Raw genomic sequence first — 20064 nt, forward strand, 5'->3', positions numbered from 1 at the left:
CTGCTACTGCCAAAAATGCAGGCAATAGTTAAATTGATGAGTAGCAGTAGACCCAGCTGCCTGGATGCAGAAAGCAGCTGGTGTGCATGCTGTCAGGTGGGAAACAATCTCTCCCTCCTGTAGGAGTGTGAGCTCACAGGAGTCTCTGTACTGTCACCTGTTTGTTTATGCATTCTGTGGCCAAAACATAAAACTACGATAATGAACCGGAATCGGAAAATCCACGAGACGACGCATTCTAATTTTCATCCATCAGCAGGAGTCCCCCGTTCCCCGTGTCTCTCTCCCGTGAGATTAGATTATGGGGGAGAAGTAGTAAACAAAAAACCCGAAAGCTTCGAGCGGCGTTGCTCACAGTCCTAGGCGGGTTGTTGTCCTTTATTACCATCAACCCTCCGCTCGCAGCGCTCCACTTTGCAGCCGCACCGACGGTGATTTGCTGTTCGCGCGAGGCAGAGTGTTGCTCTCGCGGTAACCATTATATTACAATTCCCCTTATTTATTCAGCCTGCGACCAAATCACCCGCAACGCGTCCCGATCTCGCCGGAGCTCGGAAGCTAAGCGGGAGGTGAGCCTGGATATTGGCCGGATGGGCGATCGCCTTGCAGGTGCCGTCGGCTACTCCGAGGCCATGCTGTCAGCAGGAGGCATTGCGGCAAAATCCATTGCTTCTCCCCTCCAGCACCTTCGCTCCCCGCGATCGCTAACCCACAGGGACCAGCGAGGCGAAGCGTGTGGGACGAGAGAGCTTCTCATCCTGCAGTGGGTTGACTAAACGGGCTGCGCCTGTGCTTAGTGCAGAGACGCATCGGTGAGCAAACGGGAGTACGAGCGGATGATGATGTCCAGTATTCCGCACAGATAGGTCCGGGGTTCCGTTCGCCGCGCTGCCGCCTTCTCGCCGAATCGCACAGCCAAAGCGTGCGACCGCCTCGTGTTCCACACGGTGTCCCGCACGAGTAGTCGCTAGGCCAGCTTCCACGGCCTCATGAGGTTGGGTGTGTTCAGCAAGGTTTCGTCAGAGGCCTTATTTTTTTAAACATTTGTCGATACAAAATCAAGGATGACTTTGTGAATACAATGGATCACAGTTATAATTGTATATCTTGGATGTACGTAAACAAATACATTAATCGGATCTGTTTCGAGCATATTTTAACGTATTTTATATAGATGGATACTTTGTGTAATGTTTTTTTTACGGGTATAGAGAGCTAAAAAGTCAAAAGAAATGACTTGTTCAATGTCACGCCAATTTCTTTTTCACGAACGTTTTGCTTAACGCTTGCACGTCGCGGCGGTACCCACAATGCAGCATTCTGTTCCTTTTAAAACTAGCCCTGCTGTCGTTTAGTAAATGTAGTACTTTCATTTAACTTCAATTTGCACAATGTCCTTGAAGGGATTACACGGATATGGGGTGGGCTGTGTGATTGTCAGCATCATCCCATTGGGAATCTCATTACAAAATCTGAAGCAGCTTTACATTGGGCGAGGGAAGAGGGGGGGGGGGGGGTGTATAACATTCACAGAATTATTTTAGTTTTGTCAGCTGTTACTAGAAACCTGGCGCCAAATGTGTGGAATGGAAGGGACCCGCGGTTTCCTTGAACGTCGTCACGTCGCAAAGGCCAAGGATGGAGTCTGAGCCCCGGGACGCTGCGTCGGCAAGATCGATCGTCGTGACGCTTCGTGTCGACGGCGAGACGACCATGAGTCAAGACTGTAATCGTTCACATTTGCAATTATCACGTGAAGGGTCGATTTGAGGCCATACGTTTGACATTGACGACGACGACGGTGGTGCTGATGATGATCAATCGGGTTGAGCAAATGTCGAAAATCTATTCAAAACCCGCACGTCGGGATTATTTCATTGCAAAGGGCGCGCTCGAGTCGGCCGCCTCCTCCGTCCATTATTTCCCCGCGCGTTGTTCACATCCCAAACGGCTGCAGAAATTAAGGGGGAAAGGGGCTTTCAAGGATGCTGATCCATCTTCAATGCATCTCTAGCCGGAGAGACGTCGGCGACGGGGTTAAGGGTGGCGGGTCCCCTGGACCCCGATTACACGGAAATCACCGGGCCCCACTGTGGCAGCGATGAATGGGGGGGGGGGGGCAGTTTCTTTCGGTGAATGCGGCGCGCGACCGCACCCCCCCCCCCCCCCCGTGAGTGAAGTAATACGGCGGATGGGACGTCGCAGCGCGCCGAGCTCTCTCTGTGTTGCTGTTGTTGTTGCTGCTGCGGCTCTCGCCCTCGTCTTGTTCTTCGAGGTTCTCCGTGCACGACGTTGAGATTTTTCGAAATTCACGTTCGCGTCACTTTCCCACTTTGGCGTTCAGAGGCGCGCCGTGCGCTGATTGTCCCGGTTAGCTTTTTTTTATTTCCACGTGAAGTGCTTGCACATTGAGAGGAGGGCGTGTGTGCCGTCAAGTTTTAATTGAGCACGGCGTGCATTGGAAGTTGTATTGTTGAAGCGAGCAGCAGCAGCAGCAACAAAACGCAACCCAATGTGAGTGCGTACACGCGGCACTGCATCGATAGCCAAATCGTTCGATCTCAAGCGCCAAGAAGAAATTCAGGGCGGTACATGTGATGCAGTGGCGATTGTGAGCTCGGTTCAAGGAAAGGGTTCTACTTTGAATAACGAGGCCACTGGTATGGCTATTGTATTGGTTTTGCATCGGCGAATTGTGTCGTTGCACAGGTACGAGAGGATTGTAGAAGAAGATTGTAGAGGAGGACTGTGCGTGTGGTCTCTGGTGTGGGGAGCGGTTCGTTCACTGCGCTACGAACCTGGCAAACATGAATTTGTTTTTCGCACGCGTTCAAAACTCGTGACGATTATCGGAACTGATGCTGGTCAACCACCCACCCCTCGTGTGCCGTGCCGGCGTTCATAGGTGCTGCTCTCTAAGAACACTTGCCCGACGGTCTGTTGAGGCTACACGGGAGAAGTGGGTCGTCGTAACGTGTTCCGGTGTTGTTGAACTAAAATGAGGCTCTCTTATCTTCGTGGCTTGAAGCTCGTTGTTTCCACGTGCCAAGCACAATCGCATGCCGGCTACATTTACATTCGTTGTGAAAAAGAAACACATCCTCAACCAACCCTGCTGTATTCATGTCGTATTTTGGAACGTAAATGACACTTGTGGTACTGGAAAAACTGCAAGACACTCTTGTCCATCACGTGTCCATCATCATCATCATAGCCGCCCGCAATAGCTCACAGTCCAGTGCTTCTCTGGACGTGCTGTCTCCTCTTTCACCCGACGTCTCTAAATACATGTTCGGCGCCCGAGGACGACAGCTTTCGTTTTAATAGCGCCCGCCGAGATAAACGCTCGTGCACATTTTGCCTTTTTTTTAAGGCCTCGCGATCCACGCACTGGCGTGACATACGGGCTTTAAACATGCGGGCTTTAAACATGCTCTCAATATGCTGCCTCTGGGTCCTTCATCAGTTTAATTCTGGGCCGAGACTCAGCTTGGCCTCGACTTAAACATCTGCCAAGTCTTTTTCCACTCAACGATCAGACGGGCTGTTGTGAGCCAGCCCTTTTCTTCGGCTCTTTGCATCCACCGTAATCCCCCCCCCCACCACCACCCCCACCCCCGTCAGCACCCACCGCCCCCCCACAAACACACCCACCATTCAGAGAGGCCCTATTCAGCCCCGGAATTAAGCCTCCGAGCCGAAGCTTTTATAAACTGCACAGCAAGCCGCGCGATGTAGCTTTCACGCCCTTCTCCCCCCCTCCCATCATCCTCCTCCTCCTGCTCCTCCGAGCCTGCCTCCCACACGGCTGGACGCGTCTCGAGCTTTGCCATCCCCCCCCAACCAACCCTCTCCGCTCGCCCGTGCGTGCGCTCTACCCTCCTAATTGTTTCGTCCGGGGCTGATTGGTTAATTTCCCACCTCTCGTGGGTAATCCCCCTGCTTAACCAGCCCCCCACCCACCCCACTCCGGCATTGTAATTACAGAGCGGGGGGGGGGGGGGCGCTTCCCTGGCCAGCGGCGCCCTCGCCGCCCTCTCGCTCCGCCACCGCCGCCGCCGGCCTCGGCATTGTCGCTGCTGCTGCTGCTGCCCGCGCCTCATTAGTGGCGAGCTCGCGGCGGCGGTGGCGTGTTCGGGGCTGGTCGTGGCAGCAGCTGCCGCCCCGGCCAATTTTTTCCCATTAATTTCGCCTTCCCCCCCCACCCCCCCACCCGCGTCGCCTCCATCACCCCCACCACCGCTCCCTCCCTATCCACGTCTCTCTCTTTTTTTGTATGTCGCCCACCCTCTTTTTGTTTTCCTTTCATTCGCAGCGAGGGCTCGAATTCCCGCAACCGGAACGCGTTAGTCCCAGCGATGCGTTTGTCCCAGCGATGCGTGGAAGTGACCAGCCTAATGTGAATTCGTCTGCTCGTGTTTCGCTTGCGCGAGGGTGAGAGAGAGGGGGGGCGGAGAAGAGAGTCGATGATTGTTGAGCACCGCGATTGAAGGGGAGGAGACCGTACCCACGGGATTGCTTATCAAATCAACACACCTCTATAATTAGCATTGTTTAAAGCCATTACTCGTGCGCGGCGAAGCAGGCCTGAGATGTCACGGCGCAGAACGTGCACCGCAAAGCCCCCACTGACGTTTTCCCACAAGTCATTTATCCCACGCGGAAAATTTTGCTTCTTTTCAGCGACGTTTTTTTTTATTCCCAGATGGCGATCATTTACACGTGTTCGTAGGGGATGTGCCTTTTGAGTGTAATCGCTCGAGGACGGTTGATTGTGCTGGAAGATAAAAACGAGGCTTTGGCTCGTTTGAGATTAAACGCAAATGGGTTTTTCATTTTGCTCGAGCGCAGACGTGCGTCTCGAAAGCACTTGGGGCGCGCGGCGCGCCAGCGGATGGAAGTAACGGCGAGTGCGTTGCTGTTCGCGTTTGGCGCGGCGTCTAAATGGCGCCGGAGCACGTGAGGTTGCGCAGGCGCTGTTAGCAAAATCGTCGATCGCACTGCGGCCTTGAGAAGTGTTGAAGAAGTAAAGAAACGCACGGCAGGCAAAGGAGCGTGGCCGGCGGCGTGACCACGCACTCCGTGGTGCTCTCCTTTCAAGACCCCCCCCCCTCCGGCGTTGTCTGACACGGGGTAGATGGCGATCGAGTGCGACTCGTTTCATCCGGGATGGGATAGAACGCTGACATTTCCGCTCTTGGAGAGGTTCTGCTCATTAAGAGAAGAACGTGGAAATCCAAAGCACTCGGGCGGGGGTGAAACGTAATTGTCTATATTTTTTAAACTTAGCCAAACGAAAGTTGGCACCTGTAGGTTCTGAAGAGAGCTGAATCCAGACACGATATCGGGCTTTCATTCGCCTTTCGTTTGTAGGTACTTTGGGCTCCGTTTTGACGAGTGTGCTGCTAAAGCCCATAGAAAGCAGGCGATGCTTCCCTACTGGTTACTGTGACAATAAATAACTGGGAATGAAATGGTTTTGTTAATGTTATATTAAACACGTAAATATTCTGTTGAGTTTGAAGTCACCGCGAGGTAAGAAGAGACCAATGTTTTGGGTGACTGGCCTAATCAAGACGTTCCCTTCCTCACTGACATTAAAACCCCTATTATGTATGAAACCTACACTTATAAAATGCATTTTTATAAAAAATTCAATTTATTAAAAATATATGTGCAATTATTTAATTATCTATATAGGCTGTTAACAATTCCCCATCGAGGCACTGACTGCACCATTGTGTCGGAATGCCAGGTGCTATAGGCTCAAGGTGACAGACTTCCTGGTAATGCAAGGTGCTATAGGCTTGGGCAGCAAGGTGGCCAGGTAGTGGGGCAGATAAGTGATTTTTTTTTTCACGGGAATTGTTTGCATTGTGATACACGCGTGAATCTTGCTAGAGTGGTTCACAGTGGTGCATCTTTTTGTTCCATATAAAAAGTTAACCACTGAAAAATCAATAATGGCCACAATTTTTCCAATATGACCATTTTTGGTGGTGGCCATCTTTGATTTTGACGGCCATCTTGAGGTAGCTATCACAATGTGTCTTATCAAGTAACCCGAGGAGATCATACGTGCCAAATGTTCTTCTTGCACCACCGATTCAACGGTTGTTCACGTTATCTGTTCCACGAATGAGATAGCACCACAGCAGTGGAATTAATTTATCCGTGCAGACATTTTTAGTGTCTTCCCCTGGTTATGCGTTGGTTTTCTCCAGTTCATCTGCTTTTTTCCCACAAGCCAAAACACTCCTCACCGGGATTGGTCAAACGCCGCGGTGAAAAAGAGTCTTGAGACTCGCTGAGGCTTTTTATGGCTAAATAAAGGAACGTAATTATATTTTTCTTTTTTGTCTGAGAGATGGCACATACAATGAGCACTTTGTGGAATTCAAAGTCATCGTCCTTCCTGCAAATCAAATACACACCCAGCGTGTAAGTATCAAGGCCAGTTCACAAAAGGTTTCTCAAACTCGCATACAAAAGGAAGACGAAAAAGAAATCTGGTGCGATATCTCCGCACCAGATATTTCAGGTTTCACAGATTTTGAGCCTCTGTTATTCGGTATGGAACAGTTCAATTATTGAAATCCAATTCTTATCCTCACGATATGTCATATGATGTACCTGGGAATAGATTACTTACGATCCATGCAGGCATACTCGAGTCCGATTTGATGACCTTACATTTAGTAGAATGGCATCCATAAGGTCGTGCAGGGAAAGAGATGGAGCGGCTAAGTCAGCTCGTGTACGGTAGTTACCGCTACGCAGGATCACGGGATGTCGCTTTGGGAGGAGGTCTTCATCCAGCAGTGGATTTACCGTGGCCAATGATGACATTTAGGATAAAATGGGGCAAGCATCTGTACAAACGAGGCGAAAATACGAGGCAAAATTTTTATTTATATATTTTAAAAGTCACATCAGGATCGTCAATCTGCAATCCGTGGAATCTTGACCGGGGTGTGCTGTGATGAGCGTATACACTATGAGCAGCGATGTCGATCCAAAGAGAACAATTCTGAAGCAGACTTCTCATTGGCCGCGCCCTCGCCCCCTCCACCTAAACAAGACACATTCTGGCTGAAGGACAGTCACACTGTGCACGGCTTTCCATTGCTCCTGGCGATTACAGTTACCTCGCACGAGCACGGCGGACACTTGGCAGTTCTGCGAAGTGCTGGGGGGCAAAGCCCGCTTGTGTTGCGGGGGGCACAGCCAGAGACACTTACTGTGCCGCCACCGCTGCTGCTGCTGCTGCTCACATTGACGTCTGCTTCACTGCTCACCTTGCAGGGGCCGCGCGCGTGCCGTGCTGTACGTATGTACGTACATTGGACTTGTTTCGCACCGTACGTAGCCAACCGTACTGATCGGAGTTGTGGGGGGGGGGGGGGGGACAACAAAATAAACACAAAAAACTGTTCTGATGAAATTAGTTTTGAATGTAGATTTAAACGTGCATAGCTCCAGTGGCTTTCCAATATCGGAAGGAAGAGCGTTCCAGACGGCCGCAGAAGTGCATTTGAAAGCGCACGATGCAATGTCCGATGGCTAACCAAAAGCCGCTGCGAGGACGACCGGAGTTTGCACGCTGGCTTATGCTCCTTGACGACATTAGCAAGGTATCGTGGTTCATTTGTGGCAAGCACTTTGTGCGTAATGAGCGGGACCCGGTGACGTATTCGTTCGGCAACCGGGAGCCAATGCAGCTCGGCGAGCTCTGGACGCACGTGGTGGGATCTCGCAGGATCCGTCACGACACGTGCCGCATCATGTTGCACCCACTGCAAAAGCCGGGACGTGTTTGGGAATGCTGGTAGAGTGCTGTGAACCCGATGACCCGTGTCCGATGCCCTTTGATGGAGAGTGACATCTCACCTGGTCCGGGGCCTCCTACCATTTCCCAGCCGTGACGAGGCCTTTATCCATGAGTGGACTGAACAAAGGGTTTCACTTATCGGGAGTAGTGGTCATGCTTCATGGCACAGGAATTAAAGTCCTTGTGCAGAAAGCAAAAGCAGTTATATCATTAATAATTAAATTACAACAGAAACATTCTGGAGTATGCTCACGCTTGGGTAACGTTAGTAATCCTTTCTCAAAATATGTGCTGCCCATGATGAGAGCTAACACGGTGCGGTGTACATGAAATTTGGGCGGTCAGTAATATAATTGCGTGTGTGTGTGTGTGTGTTCGTATGTGTATTTGGTTCATCACATTGGTTCAGCAGATTGCATTAATTCTTGAGCTCACGACGCATGCATCGATTTGCTTGAATAGATTTATTTGAACTCGTGTGCATCATTGTGGGTCTGCGCGGCCCTTCTATAAATCGCAAGGAGAGGGTGAAGCGTTCCACCGCCAATGTCAATATATTTACGCGCGTACATTTATGTGCGTATTCGCATTTGGCTACGTTCACATTTTCATTCGTAAAGGAAAAATCGGGATGAAAACAATCGCCGTTTCACAGAGGAAATACCACGAATTATGTATAAATTACTTATACGGATGTAAGGCGATGCCATTTGTGGTGATGGCTTAGAGTCTCGTGAATAGGGCAGGGAGGGGGTTGGAGAAACTAGACCCAGGTGCCGTGGGTAGCTGGCGGGGTGGTTTTTATTTTTTGGCCTTAAGAAGAGCGACATTCCCACCGAGCTGTGGAGAGTTAAACCTCTGCCCGATCAGCGCGATCAGCGCGATCCAAATTCACGTGCTTCCAGCAGCAACAACAAAACACGCACACACATCCACGCCTTCAAAACGACACCACTTTTGACCTTAAACGAAGTATTGCATCAGCGTTGGGGCCAAGTGTGCAGACGCCCCACTGCGTCGGCTGGGTACCATTTGCGTCGGGGGGGGGAGGGAGGAGAGAAGAGCGAGATATTAAAAATAAAAATATAAACCGCGGGAACACAACCGTACCCGCCGTCGTCCCTCGAGCAGCGCGTTATGTCGCGTGGGGCGGGGGGGGAGGTGGCGGTTGTTGCCGCTCACCGCCGGTGGGGCTCTCCCATTCCCCACCTTGCACGCCGAGCCACGGAGCGTCGTGGCGACGGTGGTGACGCCGGTGGTGGCGGCTGCCGTTGTTGTGGCGTGCGAGCGCGCGGAGCGGAGCGGCAGCTGCGGGCTCAGCGGGAGGCTTTCGCGCGGCGCAGCGGCACAGCTGGGCCGCCAATATGTCGACGGCACCGGCAGCCGCCGAGCCTCTTTAACCCCGAGGAGGGAGAGGCGCCTCGCGACGCCAACCTCCCCCCCCCCCCGTTACCCTCTTCCTCCTCCTCGTGTCGCCAGTCACGGCCCCAGGGAGCGCGCGGCGAGCTCCCGCCTCGTGCTCCTGGCGCTCTCCCCGTCGCCGCTCGCTACGACCGCCTTGCGACCGCCTTGCGCGGCCGTGCGGGACTCTCGGCGCGCACACCGGCCGTGCCGCTGTGCGGGGATTGTGCGTGTGCGGCGGTTACCGCCGACGTGTTACGAGCGAGCGAGGATTGTGCGTGGTGCTACCGCTGTGTCGTAGCGATTGCACGGCGGCAGTGTTCGTCGCAACGGTGCCCAGGAAAATGCGCAAGCAATGGGGAAAAAGAAGTTTGTGGGGTTGCGTTGGATTTTGGGGATTCGTTAATGGGGTTTTTTTTTAAGTGGTAATAACGTGAATGTTTAGTTTTTTTTTGCTGAAGTGGATTTTTGTTGTTATCATAATTTGTGGTGGAAAATTTGTAACATTTTCACGAAGTGGTGATGTAAGCAAGTGGCTGTAACAAAAAAAATCTACCGAAAATTTACGTTATTTCAACGTTTTGCTATCAACAAAATATTGTAATAATGATCCATTCTTATTACTTCTGTTTTTTTTTACAAGTATTGTAATTTCATTTACAGTATTACCAAATTCCAGTGTAACATCATTATTTTAGATCGGTCTCTTCAGGATGTGAATAAATTAATGACTCTAATTAAAACCGACGTTAAACACATTACATGATATATTAGTAATGACATTCTTGACATCGTTGCTATCACGTAACGTGCCCTACATAGCACGTGGCTCACGTCGAATGAGCGTCTATCATTAAAGCCTCATCATAGGACGGTCCTTTGAACTCCATGGAGATAATTTCGGAAACATTTATATTTATCTATTTAAGGTGAACCGCTAAGCCAAAAACACCTCGCACCTTGAGTGATTTTCAACTGCCCATTTACTAAACCCCGTTGAAACAGGAAGCCTGGGAGATGTGTGGTGAACGCCTTCGGAATTCTCGCGTCTCGCTAGGATGCGCGACGCGGCCACGCTGTCACTCGGGGGGCGTGGGGGGCATGAGACTCGTGCGGTGAACATCGGCACGCTGCTAACCACCAAGCGCATGTGCCCGCGAGCGCTCGTAGACTCTGGAACCAGCTCAAACCGCTGCCTCGTTACCGTCACGGAATTGGACTCGCCCACCGATTAAAAATTCTTCATCTTGTGTATCTCGTCCGGATACTTGAGCGGAATGTATTTCAGGATGCAATGTCGTCGCTGTGTTCGATAACATCACCTCCGTGTTTTTTACCTCTCCATTCACAAATTTAAAGTTTACCACTTTGTAGGCTATCGTAACCAATATCATCCATAGCACAGGTTGTTTTGGGTTAGATCGCAAAAATGTTCAGTTTTGAGGGATCCATCCGTCACCCTTCGCATCGTTGACAACGACACCCCCACAGCGCCCTTACTTCAATGGCTCTCGGCTCATCCCTTGGGCATGAAAGCCACGGCACTGCCTCTGTGTTGCCGTGCCTCCTGCCACATCCCTCCTCCCCACGCCAACCTCATGCTGGAATCGCACGCACCCTCTCACACTCACGCCCTCGCAGGCACCCCCTCGCATGCACCCCCTCGCACTCACGCACTCGCACGCACGCCCTCGCATGCACCCCCTCGCACGCACCCCCTCGCACTCACGCACTCGCACGCACGCACTCGCACGCACGCCCTCGCACGCACCCCCTCGCACGCACCCCCTCGCACGCACCCCCTCGCACTCACGCACTCGCACGCACGCCCTCGCCGACGTCTCCACCTGCGCACCCGAGACATCCCTCGCTCGCCCCGCTGCCACCACCTCCCACCCCACCACCTACACCCTTCCCCTCGCCCACCTCATCACAGCCTTCTCTCCTTTCCCATTCTCTCCCGTGTCTCGTGCTCCACCTCCCGTGTGTCCTCCTCCTGCTCCCACTCCTCTTCCTCCTCGTCGTGCCAGCAATGGTACACGGCGGCGATGGCCACGACCTGCACGTGGCTCACGGACCGCGTGGATCTGCAGCTGCACGTCTTCCAGCTCAAGACGCTCATCCGCATCGTCAAGGTGATGACGACGACGGCGACGATGACGATGATGATGACGACGACGATGATGTCCACGGCGGTGACCGAACGTCGCGGCTAGCAAGTGTGCAGGCGGTGCAGAGGCACCTGAACCCACAGTCGGCTGGGGCTATGAAGAGGGGGGAGGAGGGGACATGGGGCAGGAGGCCAAATTCCCTCTCTTGCCCCAGGACCCTGCTAGGGTGTCCAGACAGGTGGCGGTGGGTAGAGAACTCGACACGCAACCGGAAGGTTGCGAGTTCAATTTGTAGCGGAGGAGTCGATCTGGCCCATCACGGAGAGTCAAAGGTGGCCCACCCCCTCATGGGCCCACCCCCCCCCCCCGTATCCACGTCACGGTGCCAGATCTAAGACGGTTTAGTTTGACTTGGGGGGGGTGGGGGCCCCGCACGCCTCCCGCCACGGACGGCCCTGACGACGAGTGACCTCTTCATCTTCTTCCCTTTTCCCTTCCAGAAAATGTTCCGCGACTTCCGGCTGCAGGGCGTGCTGGACGTGACGCTGAACAGCAAGACGTACGAGACGGTGCGCAACCGTCTGATCGTGGAGGAGGCGACGGCGAGCGTCAACGAGGGAGGGGGCCTGGCGGGCGTCACCATGCGCGACAGCGACGAGGAGGGAGAGGAGCACGACCAATAAGCCCCCCACCCCCCCCCACCCGGTCCAACTTCGCCCGCACTCAAAAACTATAACAACAACAATAAACATAATTTAACAAACGCGCGACAAGACCGGTAATAACTCGGGGCGGCGGGGGAGGGGTTGGGACTGTAGCGGGAACCGCCGGCAGATCCACACCGGCAGAGCCACACCGGCAGAATCACACCGGCAGATCCACACCGGCAGATCCACACCGGCAGATCCACACCGGCAGATCCACACCGGCAGATCCACACCGGCAGATTCACACCGGCAGATCCACACCGGCAGAATCACACCGGAAGATTCAGACCGGCAGATCCACACCGGCAGATTCAGACCGGCAGAGCCACACCGGCAGATTCACACCGGCAGATTCAGACCGGCAGATTCACACCGGCAGAGCCACACCGGCAGATCCACACCGGCAGATCCACACCGGCAGAATCACACCGGCAGATCCACACCGGCAGAGCCACACCGGCAGGATCCACACCGGCAGATTCACACCGGCAGATTCACACCGGCAGATTCAGACCGGCAGATTCACACCGGCAGATTCACACCGGCAGAGCCACACCGGCAGATTCACACCGGCAGATCCACACCGGCAGGGCCTTTTGCAAAAGCAAAGCGCTGGGGGTTTTGGAGAAAGCGAATTGAATTGGGGGGGGGGGGGGGATGGATGCGCGAGGCTACAGGGGGATCTGGCGGAGTTTATCCTCCCTGCTGCGGTTCGGCCCACCGGGGGCAACGTGGCCGATGTGGGCGACACCGCGGGCACCCACAACGCGACCGCCCTCCACACCCTTGCAAGCAATGATTAACAAGACAGCAACATATACTGTCGTACGAAATGTTGCTTTAGTTTTGTTTTAAAACGTGAATTTATTTTCCCATTTTTGTCTACGATGTGTGTTGTTGTTGTGCGGCAAACGAGCGTTCCTACGTCGCATTTAATGGACGCGAGTCTCTCGAAACCGGCAAACGCGGTCGGCATTCTCTGGTGCGGGTTTGGCGTCGGGCTCTGAAAGGGACTCGCGCCGCGGGGATCTCAGATCGGCGCGAGAGAGACGGAGAGAGAGGGAGCGCTCGAGAGGGTTGGAGAGAGGGTTAGAGAGAGAGAGGGTTAGAGAGAGGGTTGGAGAGAGAGAGGGTTAGGGAGAGGGAGTCCAAGCAGTCGACTGGGTTCTGAAACGCTGCACGCTGACTTTGGGAGCACGCGTGCCCCGGGCCGTGCCCGTGCGGGACGCGACATCGCCGCGGCTGTCACGTGCGTGCGTGCGCCCGCCTGAAGAGGAGTTGACTTTGAGCTCGCGAGCGAGCGAGTGGGTGAATCCCTCGTTGTATTCGTTTCGCTTCCTTCCTGAAACTTGACTTATTATTCGTTCTCGGCCTTCTGTGCCACATCCTAGGGTCTCGCCGCTAAACGTTCCACCTTTCAACCTCAGGATGTGATGTTTCCTTTATTGGTTTAACCCGAGCTTTACTCTTTTGAGACTTCTTCTTTATACCTGCAATAAAGTTATCGATCTAAAGAGCCTCTTAAACCATATAATTATATATTGTACTGCATGCATAGAAACAGAAAATACCGATCCCACGGCTGCAGCTTTCGTGTCTCGGGCGCTGTATCTGTCGTGCATGCACCGCCCCACACAGCGACCACGACGTCCCGATGGAAGCGCCACCCTTCCATGGCGCGGAGTGGCAGCGGCGCGCTGAGCGCAAGCCTCGCTCGGGCAGCCAAGAGGAGGAAGGGGGGTGGGGGGGATCTCGCCACGAACCGCTCAGCCTCCGTCTTGTCTTCCCCCCCCCCACCAATTTCCCCCCCCCCCCCACAAACCCCCCCCCCCCCCCCACCAATCCCCCCCCACCATTCTCTCCAAAGCTTTAGCCTTACGAGTGAACGTCCCATACTCACCGACGGGGTGGGGGGAACAGAAAGCACAGAACCGGGCACGTCTGGGACTGGGACATCCTCAGACCTTCTTGCTTCGGGGCTGCGAAGTCGCCGCGTCTGCGACCGCCACGTCTCGAGCGATGCTCGTTGGGACGCGCGTGACGCGCCCGGCGTGTTAGAGAGACCCTGAGAGTGGCGCGGGCGAACCGTGGCAGCCGTCCTTGCGTGGCTGCCTCGGCTGTGTTTGGTCCTGTGGCGAGGTCATGCTGCTGCACGAGCATCTCGTGTTCTCCGCGGAGCTTCCAGCGCATTGTGGGTATTTCCCACGATGCCGTACCACCCACAACGCCTTTTATCTGACCACATCTGTACTCGACGCTGCATCCCAATTAGCACGTTGCTTGTTGTGGGCTGATCAGCCCGTGCATTGGGAGATTTTATTTTTCGTGGGATTAACGGTCGATCGTGTTCTTGATTTCCTTTCAACTGCGTCCGGTTGCTTGCGACATTGCGAGTTTGCACGGCGCAGGGTGCAGACCTGCAGCAAAGGGCCCTTTGTGCTCCGTCGCTTCTGCCCCCTCCCCTCCACCCAATTCTGTTGCGTCTGCGCTGTTGGTGTCGTCATGGCCCCGAGGCAAAGAAAGATTCCTTCGGGAACTCTCAAAGTCAGCAGTGCACCACCGTGATTGGCTTTGAATCACAGAGCCGCAGCAGCAGCCGCAGCAGCTGTGATGTTGCCCTCTCTCTCTCAAGCTAAAGGCCGTCACAGGAGGAGGAGGAGGGCGCCTCGCGGCTGTGAAAAGGAAAAGCGCCTTGCGGGGAGCAAGCAAACGACGAGACGCGAGCCCCTCGTGCGGTCGTGATGCGGTGAGCATCCAACAACCGGCAGTCCGCGTTCAGTGGGGGGCTGTCCGACGATTCGATCTGAGACCGCCACCGGCACTGCGCGCGATCGCCTTGGGGGTCTCCGAGCCCGTTGCCGAACGCGCCGGGGTTCACTTGGCGATCGTGCGGCTGCGATGTTGTCACTTGACCAATGACTCGACACAAAACTCTAAAGCAATATCAACCGAAAACAAAGTGTTTTATTTATTTTCGTGACATTTGAATTCCGTTTAAACTTTTATTTTTCTCCGAGTGATAGATTTAATTCTTGAAATGCTGAAAGGTGTAATGAAGTAACGAGAGTTCATCAGTGCCCAGCTTCTGCAGACTTCCGTTAACAAAACTTCCTATTGAAAATTTTAAAGATACTGTCCATCAATGTGTTAAGTTTTGAAATCATAAGTGGCACCACCAGAACAATAAAAACATTTTATTTCATTTCAAACACCGTTTTAAAAGTAAACATAAATTAACATAAACTTGACCAACTAGGAAAAAAACACCCATCACTGTAAATAAATAACACAACGTGGAATTGGAATACATATGAGAAACAAAATAATTATTCAGCTTTGACGAAGACAAGTCTAATACGCGACTGCAAACATCCAGCGCTGCTATGTGAGTCTATCGTGATGAGTCCAGGTGGATGTGAACGATGTTGTAGAGCAAGGGACACCTCGGCTCTGAGCCAGACCTCCATCAGTCGAGGCCACTTGAGGAGTCTCGCGACTTGAGCCGCTGCTGCTGCTGCTGCCGCTGCTGCCGCTGCTGCTGCTTCTGTTGACGTGGCAAGGGAGTTCCCAATGTTCGACTGAGAGAGGTCTCGCTGCACGTGGAGCAGTCTCTTGTTTATTACCGCCAGCAACATTGAGATGACTCACTGCGGTGATTCACTCTGATGACTCACTGTAATTATTCACTCTGATGACTCACAATGATTATTCACTCTGATGACTCACTGTGATTATTCACTGTGATGATTCACTTTGATGACTCACTGTGGTGATTCACTGTGATTATTCACTGTGGTGATTCACTCTGATGACTCACTGTGATTTTTCATTGTGGTGATTCACTGTGATTATTCACTGTGGTCATTCACTGATGACTCACTGTGATTTTTCACTGTGGTGATTCACTGTGATTATTCACTCTGGTGACTCACTGTGGTGATTCACTGTGGTGATTCACATCGCTTCCTTGTCACCTCCCCACACTCCTCTTCCCGTACGATTTGATTCCCTTTCACCACTCGGGGTGGTGATTCCATGCCGAGTGTGCTCCGGCCTTGCTCTTGCACTGCCTCTCCTCTCGCCTGCGCGTGTCTCGTTTGCACTCTCCCCTCCGTCCCGGTAGTATGAAGTGGACCTTTGTGTACAATTTGCGTAAGGCACACGTGCTCGATTCGTGCAAGGCACGGTTCGATGCGTCGCTTGTGAGTGTGAGTGACCGCTTGCCATCGCTGCGTTCTACCATTCCGACCCGCTCCTACTGGACATCTGTGAAAAATAATTATCTTGATCGCTCATCGGACTTGTCAGGTGTACATACAGAGAGAGTTTCGTCCTGTTCACCGATTGCAACATCGGCAATGAGAATCTGCGCTGCTGCCGATGGAACTCGCGACGTTTAGAATCGCTCGTCCCCGTGGCAAACGATCTTCACGAAGCATCTTCGGGAATCGCGACGCACCGTATCAGCGCACCGTTGTGGCGAATCACAAGGTGGTAGGAACGAACCGGATCCGCGTGTTGCTCCCTGCGGTGTTAAATGAACAAACGGCAGTGCGGGGTTTTCTGTGGCTTTTGGCACCATCGGTTAATCGGTGACCGTGGGGGGCTGTCCGGAGTGGTCGACGAGCAAACCTCCTCCCCGCTCGTGGACCCCCTTCGTTGCTGGCGAACCTCGCAAGCCCGCACCTCTCGATTAGCGCGGTTGGCCACGTACGGTGCGAAAGAAGTTCAAAGTCCTCAGCCGCTAGGATATAAAAAAACACCACCACCAGAACCCCGCGTGAGTGACCACGACGGTGCGGTGACAGCCCCCCCAAGAATCTTTTGGCAGAAGGGGAAATGTAAACGCGACGACTGTTAGTAGAAATGTTCAATTGAACACACAACATCGACATCGATGTCTCGTGGGCAACACTTGGCGCGCGTGAGTCACCGCTACACTTGCTCGGGCTGTACGTAGACGGCGGCGATGGCGACGACGATGATGTTGATGATTCGTTCGCCGCGTCGTGGCACCGCTGCCACGCGGACCTGCCAAGCGACAGTAGCAAACGCCAGGATGCGGCGCTGGCTCGGGAGTTTGTTGACGTTTTACGAGGCGCGCATCACGTCCCGCATGCCGAGTTGCCGGAGCCGCGGCCTTCTCAGACAAACGCCGCTCTTGTGGCAACAATCACGCATGTTTGTGTCGCCTGCGTGTCTGTCTGCAAAAACAAATCCAACCGATGGCATTTCGCTTCGGGTTGTGTGCCGCCCGGTTGTCAAGAGGCATTGCGAGTTGCTTCGCTGTTGGACTTCTCTTTAAAGCTTTCGTGACTGCAGGGATTCATCTTCTTGGTTCTTTCGGTAAAGTCACGTAGAAGGGAAATAATAAAATAATAAAACATAATAAAATAAAATTATCACGACGTTTCGGCCACAACGCAAGCAGACGTTGTCTTTCCGACAGCCCTGTTCTTCACCTGAGGACGGCTGCTTGCGTTGTGGCCGAAACGTCGTGAGAATTTTATTATGTTTTATTTTTCTTATTTTCTTATTTCCCTTCTACGTGACTTTACCGAAATGACCAAGAAGATGTTGGACTCCTGTTGCATTTCTTGGTGTTCCATTGTTGCTTGGTCTTATTATTTCTCACGTCTTTTTTCCCCGGTGTGTTTGAAAGCCGAACCTGTACCTACTTCACGGACCAGTGAACTTGAAACTGAAATGTGTAATATGCTCACACGATTCGTTTGGCTAGTTGAACTAAAGCCGTTGATTCGTCTTGAAGGGAAGCGTTGCACCTTTAAAGTGACTTCTACAGTACATCTTTATAGCATCGTGTTGCTTAATTGAGGCCTAGACTACATTATTTCAAGTCTAGCTCATTGGTCTCACTAGGACTTAAATTAAAAATTTTGTTACTTGTTTGTGGAAATGCACGTACCTCCTTTTAATGATTAATGATGACAAACCAATTGTCACATTAATGCCATTCGTGCAAGTACCATTTGTTTGTGCAACTCAACTTCATCGATTCTAATTGTTCCACCAAATGCTACGGTTTACGATTGCGTACACGAGACGTCAACGTAGCCACAAGCAAGATGCACTCTTTCAAGTAACGTGGCATTCCATGAACTAAATTCCAATGATGAAATCAAGATGTGGTGGAGCGGCGGTTATAGTTGATCGTGTTACGAACCCCAGAAACCCGAACTCAATTCAGTGATATCAGAACTGGTCCTAGGTACCCTCTGATCATCAAACCGCATTGAGAGCTCGGAGCAACAGTCTGGAATAGCCACGAGCACAGCAATTGGCCTGGGTAACAAACAACCCTTCTTTGAATGAGTTTGACATCAAATGATGCATTCTAATTAATGTACCGTTCTCACGTTGTGAATCGTGGCAATTTTTAAACATTGTGGTTAAAGCCCAGGAAGGTTATTTCCACTGGATTAAATGTGCGGGGATTAATGTCTGGCTCACGCAGCAAAATTACGAACAATTTAGCGGCTCGGAATTACGCGATCGAAGTTCTAGAAAACTACGGCTAAGTAACAGACATTAGCCAACACTGACAACCCGTGTAATTGCACAGCCCTGCAGACGATGCTGGGAGTTGATCAACGCTGAGACAGCAGCAATCGAACCCCCGTCTCTTCCAAGTACAATTTGACCGCATGTCAGGACGCACAGACGCGACTTGATACGCCACCAGCTGCATGACTCCAGCTCGTGTAAGCACAGATCTCTCGCTCTCTGCAATGTGAAGCCGTTCACATCACGCGATGTACGCAAAGTTGCTCGAAATTACCAAGGCTGATTTGTTTTTAAACATCTGCCCTTTCTTTTTACCGCTGTTTCTCAACTCCAGGCGTCATGGCCCCCCACAGCACCGTGTGATTAGCAATCATCAGGCGCGCGCAGTGTGCAGCGATTAACTCCTCTGCCAATTGTGTAAATTGTCACGATTCACGACGAGGAATGTGTTTTGTTTTTTGGGTATTTTGTGGGTCTGTCGTTTTATTTTTGAACGCTTAAACGTAACATCGTGTGCAGATCACTGTCATTGACATATCATTCGGATACGGCTGCATTGCTGCGATGGGCTCTTAGGCGCACACTTAGCAGCGCGTTTTGTCAGCGCAAGAAACGCGCGATCGGAATTCCCACGCGGCATGGCACTCACTGCATGGTACATTCGTTTCTGGACTGAAATGTTCGTAAATTTTGGAGCAAATCAAAGACAACACTGCATCAAACAGAATCGTTGTTATTCGTGATTAATAATTATGTTTAAGCCTACGATGCACGCATCGCTCGAAGCGCGTAAGAAAGTGGCTCGTCTGTGAAGTGGGTCCACGCGATCCATGCAAGCACCAGAGGCGTTAGCACGAACCACATGGTCACGTGTACTCCGCACACGAAACACATGGCCACGTGTACTCCGCACACGAAACACATGGTCACGTGTACTCCGCACACGAAACACATGGTCACGTGTACTCCGCACACGCTCGTTCCTAGAACTTCGGTTACTACACGTGAATGTACCAAAAAAACAAGATTATTGCATCTAATTGTGGCGCTGATTTGCAAACATTCATCGAATCACAACGCTCGCTTTCTGTAAATCATTTTTTTTTATCACTTATCATACGAAAGAGGGTGTACGCTGGAAACAAACCGCAGTAAGTTAGATACACTGTACTCAAGCATCACACATTTGAGTTTCCCTGCCAGTAGGAACACAACCGAATGTACACTCGAAACGAATTGTAAATGTCACCACAGTTTGATAAGAAGGGGAATGAATACGGTATAGAGGTTTAAGATTCTGTCTTGGGACCCCTGGCGTCATTCAATGGGTTCATCACGGAAGACGACTTTACCAGCACGACTTTGAATTTCAGTTTTTTCCGAGAAAGTTTATTTTCAGTTCTGTAAACCAATGTGATACTGATAGTAATGTTTGACTGTTAACGTTTATTAATTTGCTGTCGCTGTATCGTGGTGCTGTGTTTCTCAT

At 52.1% G+C, this 20064-nt stretch overlaps 1 protein-coding gene across 22 annotated transcripts in view; it reads left to right on the forward strand.

Annotated features, from left to right (window-relative positions):
• Window positions 1-13837, forward strand: part of LOC133351733 (calcium-dependent secretion activator 1-like) — a 363205-nt gene extending 349368 nt beyond the window's left edge. For all 22 annotated transcript variants that reach the window (XM_061567171.1, XM_061567172.1, XM_061567170.1 and 19 more), the window contains 2 exons: window positions 11263-11367; window positions 11844-13837. In XM_061567171.1, the coding sequence (XP_061423155.1) occupies window positions 11263-11367; window positions 11844-12026 (288 nt within the window). In that variant the 3' untranslated portion in view covers window positions 12027-13837. The remainder of the gene's footprint in view (window positions 1-11262; window positions 11368-11843) is intronic.
• Window positions 13838-20064: the final 6227 nt, after the last annotated feature.

Source organism: Lethenteron reissneri, chromosome 38, assembly GCF_015708825.2.
Source record: "Lethenteron reissneri isolate LAM-NWPU_2019-01 chromosome 38, ASM1570882v1, whole genome shotgun sequence".
Classification (NCBI taxonomy): Eukaryota; Metazoa; Chordata; class Hyperoartia; order Petromyzontiformes; family Petromyzontidae; genus Lethenteron; species Lethenteron reissneri.